Source organism: Bombyx mori, chromosome 13, assembly GCF_030269925.1.
Source record: "Bombyx mori chromosome 13, ASM3026992v2".
Lineage (NCBI taxonomy): Eukaryota > Metazoa > Arthropoda > Insecta > Lepidoptera > Bombycidae > Bombyx > Bombyx mori.
Window position 1 is genome coordinate 12,095,196 of NC_085119.1, and position 10,278 is coordinate 12,105,473.

The 10,278-nt window shown below is 37.2% G+C and overlaps 1 protein-coding gene across 2 annotated transcripts; it reads left to right on the forward strand.

Moving 5' to 3' along the window:
* The first annotated feature begins 147 nt into the window (after positions 1 to 147).
* Positions 148 to 10,250, forward strand: LOC101744848 (monocarboxylate transporter 9). 2 transcript variants are annotated; one of them, XM_062671893.1, is made up of 7 exons: positions 148 to 1,187; positions 1,331 to 3,220; positions 6,855 to 7,125; positions 7,205 to 7,540; positions 7,612 to 8,205; positions 8,644 to 8,835; positions 10,100 to 10,250. In XM_062671893.1, exons 2-7 carry the CDS (start codon positions 3,140 to 3,142, stop codon positions 10,246 to 10,248), a joined length of 1,623 nt encoding a protein of 540 aa, XP_062527877.1. In that variant the 5' UTR covers positions 148 to 1,187; positions 1,331 to 3,139; the 3' UTR covers positions 10,249 to 10,250. The 2 variants fall into 2 exon arrangements, with proteins under 2 accessions (XP_062527877.1, XP_004927805.1); XM_004927748.3 differs by having other exon boundaries at positions 2,874 to 3,220.
* Positions 10,251 to 10,278: the final 28 nt, after the last annotated feature.

Sequence of the window (10,278 nt, forward strand, 5' to 3'; positions counted from 1 at the left end):
ATATATTCATATACATGTTGGTATGTTAATCATAGAGGTAGTAAAAGTACATGGCGAAAAGAAAACTTCCATCGAGCGGGTTATAACTCCTTTTCAAAATATTCGTAGATACAATGTTACGTCCTTACGGATCCATCAGATCCAATAACCTTTGCATTAGACGCCTTCAGCTCTAACACTAGGAGCAGGCGTAAGGACCCCGGTAGCCGTACTCGTAGAACTCGACAAAGATGTCGACGTGCAACCTAACCCATGCATCAGCTCGCTGAGTTTCTCGCCGGATCTTCTCAGAGGGTCGCGATTCCGATCCGGTAGTAGATTCATTCGCGAAGCAGCTGCTCTTGAGTTGTTAAGTCTCCTTCGGCGGCGCTCGGGCAACTGCTAGCAAATCCCACTCCTCCTGACTGAGGATTTGCTCACCCACCTGTCCTGGTGAAACTGGAAAGGTCTCCGGGCCACCAGTAAACAATCACTCATAAAAAAAAACAATACTGTTACATTAAGGCAAACACCAAAACTCCTTAAACACAAAAATAGCAAAACCATTTTTCATTCTTAATGCTTAATAATTCAGGTGAATAATCTTAATTATCGCCAACTAGGATTACAAATTTCTCAGCCATTAAAATCACAAAAAAATTAGTAATATGCAATTAGTATATATCGTGCAGATAAAACTTTTTCGAAAAAACGTTACATTTTAAAACTTCTATCTTGTGTTTTTCGGAAAGAAATCGTGTCGCATCTAACCTTCGCATTTAATTAGCAGGTATTTATAATTCTATCAATTCCTAGATTATCCGAAGCCGTAACATGTATAGACAAAACGTTCCGAATTCAACATTTATAAGGTCAAAAATTTAATCGAATTAACTGGTTATCCTTCTATGTATGCGGATGATGTCCATTAGTTGACAGTTGTGAGGCCACGAGTACACGGAGTGGGGTCAACTATCAGTGTGAGTGTTCATCCAGATGTTAACGAACTCTATGAAGAAGAAAAAAATCTAGTGCAGTGTGAATTTTGAATTGTGTAGTAAACAAGAGTGAATATAGTCCTATCGTAATATCTGTGCGGGTTTAATTCACTATAATCAGTGCAAAAAAGTCAAATCACAAATAAATACTCTACCTACTATTTTAATTGTAGGTTTACAAACGATTTTTCATTTTTCAATATTCTTAAAGTAGGTATATAATTTAAATCCCAAATCAATTATCCAAATTAAATTAATCCACCAAATAATCAAACATAAGCAAAAGATAACTTTAATTCTGTGCGTGACCACATAATCATTGATAAAGTTGATTTTTGTCTAATCTTTTACAGGTTGCCCAATTTTATTCACATTACATAAATGTTTTAAATAACTGATAGCTGTACTGTAACTAGTGTTGGCCTAGTTACAGAACAGCTTATCATGCGTTTATTTACAATTTACCAGTCATAATGTTAAAGATAAAGATAAAAGTAACAAAGGTACAAAAACTACTAATTAGACCATAATAATTTCACTTTTTTTTTAAATCATACTATGTGGTCGCCATAGCGAATAGCATATGTGCTAGATAGCCACGTCGAGATACATTATTTGTGACTTATGATTGGATTGTCGATTTGAATTTAAAGACAGTCGTCTTTGTAATGTATAGGTGAGTGTTAAGCGGTTACCGAAGTATTTTTGTTCATTGCTTAGATGGGTGGATGAGCTCACAGCCCACCTGGTGTTAAGTGGTTACCGGAGCCATCTACATCTGGCATAGACATCTACAACGTAAACGCCGCCACCTACCACCTACCACCTACTTGAGATATGAGTTCTAAGGTCTCAGTATAGTTACAACGGCTGCTCCACCCTTCAAACCGAAACGCATTACTGCTTTACGGCTGAAGTTGGCGGAGTGGTTTTTTATTTTTTTTATTGGCCTTGTAGGCAGACGAGCATACGGCCCACCTGACGGTGAGTGGCTACCGTCGCCCATGGACTTCGGCCATGCCAGGGGCAGAGCCAAGCTGCTGCCTCCCGTTAAGTACTCTCCACAAGCCTCGCTTGAAGAAGGATACGTCATAGCGCTCGGGAAGCACCATGGAGTGGAGCTCATTCCAAAGCCGGATGGTACATGGCAAAAAAGATCTCTGAAAACGCACTGGGGATGAACACGGGGGCTCCAGGTAGTATCCAGGTGGTACCTACCCGTGCGAACTCACAAGAGGACCTACCACCAGTTAAGCGATCACCAGTCTAGAGATATGGCAACGTGTTAATGTGCCATGGGCCATGGGCCCTAGTCTCAATTGTATTGCACAAGCGCTATTATATTCACTATACGAATAGATACCCTGGCCTATTTCTGCCGCAAACCTACGGCGGCACATCTGTTATAGAACATAATTTGGACTAATTAAATCACGGTGTAAACGAAAAGAGAACTTGCACCTAAGACTAGTCGACAATTTCCCAAGACCTATTAAAATAAAATAATCATATTATGAAATTGTATTTAGAATAGATAGAGAATCGAATGACATGCTATGTTTATTTTAAAATGTAATCTTAGATCAATTCAAACTCTGAGCTCGGAAAATTCCACATATTTGGAACACATGCTTGAACACCATTTACTGTATTTGAACAACATTATCAGTATTAAGACGTTATTTTTATCAAGATATAAAAATATGTAAAACAGAACTGAACTGCATTACTCTTCTGCGTTATTTCATTATAAATAAGTCAAGTCCGTAATATTCAATAGGCTCCAAGCGACAGAATAGGATCATAAAAATCGACAGCCACACCGAAAAGTTAATGAACTTTTAAAGAAATAATAATAAAACATCGAAAACAAACAAATATAACGATTATTTCCAGACATTCGCATTTTTATAACGTCATAAAATGTAGTTGATAGCGCCTTATTATACTCACTTGTAGTAGTCGAAATGATAAGACACAGAATTCACTAAATAAAAGTTCATTTGTGTTGTTGCTGACAAAGGGCGTTAACGTATGTTTAAAATATTATTTTATAAATGACGACATACCTAACAGAGTACTAAATAAAATGTGGAATTACAGTGATTTTTGTTTAATGTGTATTTTAATGACGTTATCTGAAGAGTTGTAAATGTACCAAGATGTCTAACGCACCTGCGTACAAGGTGCCTCCAGACGGAGGATACGGATGGGTCATCACATTCGCGTATGCTTTGAATAATGTGAGTATTTTTAATTGAATATACGGTTTTTTTTTACAGTTGGAAATGAAAATCTGGTTTTAAACAGAATATTACATCAATCTGTAACGCAAATGTGTTCGATATCGGAAAATCCTTTTTTATAATTGTAAAATTCACGAACATAGCAAGAACAAGGAGAGCTACGTTTGAAAATTACATTATCATAAATTGTTATCTTTATAAATCTTAAATGTTTGCGTAGATACAACTGCAAACTATCATACTCAGATATTTAATAGTTTCATTAGTGCCCCAATTAACGCAACAAGTATCATTTAACGCTTATTCTCTAATCATTGAAAATGTTCAATGTTTGCAATATTACTAAAGGCCGATTTTAAATTAATTCATATATAACTTTACCTTGGTGGTAGGACCACTTGTGAGTCCCCGCGGGTGGGTACCACCACCCTGCCTGTTTCTACCGTGAAGCAGTAATGCGTTTCGGTTTGAAGGGTTGGGCAGCCGTTGTAACTGTACTGAGACCTTAGAAAAGCCTTAGAACTTATATCTCAAAGTGGGTGCGCATTTACGTTGTGGATGTCTATGGGCTCAAGTAACCACTTAACACCAGGTGGGCTGTGAGCTCGTCCACCCATCTATGCAATAAAAAAAAATAAAAAAAAACTTGGCTGAAAACTCAGCATCAAACAATCAAACAGCCTACGCAATATAGAAATGTATAAACTAACAGTTACTCTATAAATCCCTTCGTAATATTTCGAAATGGAAACTATTTCACAAATTATCAAATGTTTATCACACAATACGTAATAATAGTTGTGAAATTTTATCTTTTAATGTCTTGTGTTGGATAGTCAATCGTACTTACGGCACTAAAACTAGACTCAGGTCTTTTTGCTATTCTTCTAGCGTTAAGGAAATCAATAACTGTCGTATTTCGATCGTATAACATTAGAGTAAGAAGTAACAGTAGTGTTGTTAAGACAGAATATTCAATTCTTTTTCGTGTGGATAATTTATAGACCATAAAAGGAATGCATTAATTTTAAATTTTCAATATACTCATGTTGCATAGGATATATATTATAGGATTCGTTGAGAAAACAATTAGCACTCATGAAAAACATGAGGCACATCAACATAAGCTTTAAACTGATAATGACATATTTAGCATAAATAATTAATCTATCTACTTTTACAATTTCTATTATGGGCTTTCATTAATGCCAGAAAGAGTTGATATATCTGAAATACCAGGCTCACTAGGCGAAGAGGTTTATACACATATACCAAGTGACAGGTATGGTCCATTAGAATTTCATCTCCAGGACAGCTTCCTTTGTACATACATATATTTTTTTCCCCTTGTGCAGACGAGCATACGACCCACCTGATGGTGAGTGGTTACCGTCGCCTATGGACTTCAGCAATGCCAGGGGCAGAGTCAAGCCGCTTCCTACCGCTTAATATTCTCCACAAGCCTCGTTTGAAGAAGGACATGCCATAGCGCTCGGGAAACACCGTGGAGGGGAGCTCATTCCATAGCCGGATGGTACGTGGCAAAAAATACTCCAGATGTAGTGGCTCCAGATAGTATGGATGAACTCTACTCCGGTGGCGGGCGGTGCGATAGTAAAAACGAGACGCCGGTATCATCTCGAACAATTCCTCAGAGCACTCCCCATGAAACATACGGTACAAAATACAGAGGGAACCGAAGTCCTTCCGGCTCACACACTATCACTATTCTAAATCAATTAACCAATTTGAAATATCCTAATGGTATCTTGTGTATATCATAAGAGCTATCTTCCATTTTAAGATTCTTTTGTTTGATTAAACTTTATCTACGCGTGCACATTTCCTTGAAAAAATTACACAGACGCTGATAGACACATGTTTAAATTTAATTTCTACGTGGAAAGAATTCGATTATGAAATATAAATGCTGGTATTTCGACAATATCACCGATGCGTACTTAATTAAATCTTATCAACATAGATTTTTATTTACGCTTCAACACGAGTATATTTTAATCTGAGACTGCAAAAATAAGATAATAACGGTGTTGCTGACCTGATTTATTAATATATACTTAATCTGGCCAATAATTAATCGTACAAGGAGAACAGCATTTTTTTTCTATTATTATTAAAAAATCGTAGTAGTACAGTGTGTATTACTTTAAACTTGAATAATATATCATTTAAAAAGTATGAAGCTCTTTCAAAATTATTTCTGTTAACCTGTGTAAAATCCTGCAAACGCTGCGGCCAGCTGCCTATTGAAGCACTCAGTTTCACCGTCGGGAATTTGGTCACTGATATGTTTTAGGGACTTCAAATTATCATTACCCTCGGAAAAATTCCGCGCTCTTTAAATGATACAAAATGCAGATTAAGATCGGGACTAGACGACGGGGGTCTTCAGCTCAGATGATGTCGGAAATGATACTTACGAGACACATTTTTAGCCCCGAGTTTGAGTTTTCCTGAAAGAACCTTTCATAGGCGTGGAACATGGTGTTATTAAAAGTCAACTGTTAACTACCTTGATACGATTGTTTGAAACATTATCACAAAGATACGTCTCGGTTACTAATTGATTATCAACATTGATAGGGACCAAACCATTAGTGAAGCCGGAAAGTACGCTGATTGCACTCTAACAACTAATCAAGAATCTGCAGACCTTTGAGTTCGAGTATCCCCCTTCCTTATTTACAATCATGTTCATTAGTAAAAAATATCTTGTCTATATTAAAATATACCCAAGATTTTTGTGAGCCCACATGTTCCAGTAACCACTTAACACCAGGTGGGCTGTGAGCTCGTCCACACATCTAAGCATTAAACAAAAAAAAAAAAAAAAAAATACTGATGGTAAGACCTCTTGTGAGTCCGTGCGGGTACTGCCCTGCGTATTTCTGCCGTGAAGCAGTAGTACGTTTCGGTTTGAAGGGTGGGGCAGCCGTTGTAACTATACTTGAGACCTTAGAACTTATATCTCAAGGCGGGTGGCGCATTTACGTTGTAGATGTCTATGGGCTCCAGTAACAACTTAACACCAGGTGGGTTGTGAGCTCGTCCACCCATTTAAGCAATAAAAAATAAAATAAAACCATTTTAGTTTGAGGAACGGGACAGTCAATCCGCAGTCTATTTGAAACTTCGACTACCTTCGATCTCAGGCCCAAGGTGGGTAGCAGCATTGTGCACGTCTATACATTTTGTTAACCTTCAAGTAGGTCGCGAACTCGTCTACCAACGTAATATAATGGAACAGCACGCTGAGTTTCTCGCCGGATGTTCTCAGCGGGTCGCGGTTCCGATCCGGTAGTGGATTCATTAGCATTAGTAGAAGCAGTCGCTCTAGAGTTGTTAGGTCTCCTTCAGAGGCACTCGGGCAGCTGTTAACAAATACCACCCCTTCTGGCTCAGCCTTTGCTCGCCCACCTGTCCTGGTAAAACTTGGAAATGGATTCCGAGCCACCAGTAATCCTTCAATCATAAAAAAGATGTATATAATGGAATAGCATTTTATCAACTTGGAACTGTATCTCAATTAAATTGTATGAAATCGTAAAATGAATAGAATAGCAAAGGTTAAACCTTAAAAGTTTTTAATCAGGGTTTTATTCATTTCCAGGTAGTCGTTCTACCCCTCATTAGTAGCTTCGGTCTGGTGTTCCAAGAAGCGTTTGATGAGACGGGTTTGACTCCTACGCAAGGGACCTTAGTTATAATACTCAATCATAGTATTGGAATGTTGTTGTCGTTCTTTGGAGGACCATTACTACGACGGTTTGGATACCGAAAAGTAGCTGCCGTCGGGGCTATACTTATCTCTGCTGGACTCATATTAACGAGTTTAGCATCTAGTTTCTGGGTCTTCATTTTATCGTACAGTATTCTAAATTGTAAGCATCTTGAAACAGTTTTTTAAAAAAGTGTCATAAAACGTACAGTTCGTAAGGAAACTTTTGTTTTGAATTTCAGCAATGGGTGTAGCTTCAGTAATGGCTGCATTCACATTAGCAATTAATTCGTTCTTCAAGGAAAAACGAAGTAGAGCAATCGGTGTCGGCATGTCAGTCACAGGACTTGGAGCAATTTACATGCCACTGCTCATGAGTACTCTCATTTACGCGTACGGTTGGCGATATGCTGTATTAATATTGAGTGCAATTTGTCTTCACTCACTTTTAGCGGCATGTCTGCTAAGGCCTGCGAAATGGTACTTAAAAGACCCACCGCTCTCGGAAGAGCTTGTACCTCTAAACAAAGAGACTGATGTTGAACTTGTCAACGGTAGCATTACGTCTTCATTAAAAGGTAATCCGATGCAAGATGTGGATAATGTTTACAAGTACTGAATATCACAATAATAATATTAATATTTTCAGGAATAGCTTCTTTGCATATGAATGATACGAAAGAAAACGGTGGAATTCCAATGAAAAGTTTTTCTATGGGATCACTGAACAGTAACTCAAGTTTGCAGTCAAGAAATGCTGTATCGCACCCTGATGTGCGTCCAAAGCAAAACGAAACACCACTAGCACAGGCGCGTTACAAATGGTGGGAATCACAAGAAGTAAATCTTGGGAGCTCCATAAATATTTTCAATGAAATCATTGAGAATAAGAAACATAAAGAAGTCGATGTGTTGACGACAGAGGAAAAAGAGAAAAAAGGCTTTTTACAAAATTTCGTCGATTTCTTTGATTTAACACTTTTAAAAGATCCAATATTTGTTAGTATTCTAATTGGTCTCTCAGTAGCTGCTTGCGTTGAAACAAACTTTTCTCTGCTCTTACCAATTATTCTTAAAGATATGTTAAAATTCGAAACAAGCGAAATAGCTCAGATTATGTCTATCATAGGTTTCTCAGACACACTGTTTCGACTGGTAGCACCTTTTATTGGAGAGTGGTGGAATAAATCTCCCAGAGTTATGTACATGGTTAGTTTGACGCTAGTAATTATCATCAGAACTAGTAAGTATTATTGATTAGCTTTAATTTTTTTGAGATCGTTGTCGAAGTATTTTTGTTTGCTTTCTTTTTTCTTTTTTTATTGCCCATAGCCCACCTGGTGTTAAGTGGTTGCTGGAGCCCATAGACATCTATAACGTAAATGCGCCACCCATCTTGAGATATAAGTTCTAAGGTATCAGTATAGTTACAACGGCTGCCCCACCCTTCAAACCGAAACGCATTACTGCTTCACGGCAAAAAGGCGGGGCGGTGGTACCTACCCGTGCGGACTCACAAGAGTTCCTACCACCAGTACAAAATATCTTTGTCAAAATATCTCTGTCTGTGTAAGTCTGTCCGAATAATTATTAATATTGTAATGGTGTAAAAATTGTATTTATTTAACTTACCGGATGATAATTCATAAACTAACTAACACGAAAAAAATTGTTTTTTCAGTAATGCTTTTCACGCATTCTTATTTAGGAATGGTTTTCGTGGCAGTAGCCATGGGATTTACAAAAGGAATACGTACTGTTTACATGAATTTGATAATCCCTTGCTACGTTCCACTGGAGAGACTGCCATTTGCTTCTGGGATACAAATGTTTTTCAATGGCATTATCATCGCTTCAATCGGATCGTTACTAGGTAAACAGCATTATATTATTTTCATATGATTATTGTAGTAATTGAACTCTCATAGTTTTTCTATTAAAAGTAAACCAAAAAAATCTAAGCTAAATTTATACACATTCTCGGTCTACACACTAGATCAATTAAAAGTGTTCTATGACAACTAGCTATAGTAATATAATTCATGAATCGCATGACCCGTGTACTAATTTAAAGAAAAATACTAAAAGAAGTTATTATCAACAACTTCATTATTAGATGAGCACAAATTCTGCCCAAACTCGTAACGTAGCACATGTATCGAAATAAATAGGTTGTAAAAACTGGATGTTCAGTATAACTCTGGCTATTTTACATTTAAAAAGTAAATATTAGACGTTAAATCCTTTTGGGATGGAAATCACGATCTTTCTAATTATTATCCTTCTATTACTATCTAACTGAATATAAATAAATAATAAATAAATAAATATTTACTAACAATCACGCCACGTTAACTGGTCCCGTGATAAGTTCGTAAAGAACTTGTGTACAGGTATCAGATAACGGAAATAAATGTAAGATTTTTATTATACACATACATATATTTAATATACATCCATAACCCTGGAGAAGACATTTATATTTATCATACAAATATCTTCCCTTAGCGGGATTCGAACCCGCGACCCCCTTGTTTTTTTTTTTTATTTTTTTTTTTATTGCTTAGATGTGTGGACGAGCTCACAGCCCACCTGGTGTTAAGTGGTTACTGGAGCCCATAGACATCTACAACGTAAATGCGCCACACACCTTGAGATATAGTTCTAAGGTCTCAGTATAGTCACAACGGCTGCCCCACCCTTCAAACCGAAACGCATTACTGCTTCACGGCAGAAATAAGCAGGGCGGTGGTACCTACCCGTGCGGACTTACAAGAGGTCCTACCACCAGTAATTACGCAAATGATAATTTTGCGGGTTTGATTTTTATTGCACGATGTTATTCCTTCACCGTGGAAGTCAATCGTGAACATTTGTTGAGTACGTATTTCATTAGAAAAATTGGTACCCGCCAGCGAGATTCGAACACCAGTGCATCGCTCGATACGAATGCACCGGACGTCTTATCCTTTAGGCCACGATGACTTCTTCTTATGTAGTGACCATGTCACTTACCACTTCACCAGACGGCCGTTAAATGTACAACATTTAGATTATTTGATTACGAGTATATAATTAATCGTTAAAACCGAAATAATACTAAAATCGAATATGTTATCACTTTTTTTTAATTTCAGGTCGCATTCGTGAATCTTCAGGAACCTACATTATGCCTATAATTGTATTAAACATAGTCACACTTTTAACTATAATTCTATGGAACTGTGAATTCTTGTATCTAAGAATAAAAAATAAAAATCAAAAGGACAACCAACTTGAGGCTTAAAACTGTCTATTTAATTTAACTTTTTCTTTT

What these genes read in the sequence shown, in the direction of transcription:
- LOC101744848 (XM_062671893.1), top strand. Translation starts at nt 3,140, where the DNA reads ATGTCTAACGCACCTGCGTACAAGGTGCCTCCAGACGGAGGATACGGA. An exon ending in AGTAATTATCATCAGAACTA is followed by an intron (nt 8,206 to 8,643) that starts GTAAGTATTATT and finishes TTGTTTTTTCAG; the next exon opens with TAATGCTTTTCACGCATTCT. An exon ending in TTCAATCGGATCGTTACTAG is followed by an intron (nt 8,836 to 10,099) that starts GTAAACAGCATT and finishes TTTTAATTTCAG; the next exon opens with GTCGCATTCGTGAATCTTCA.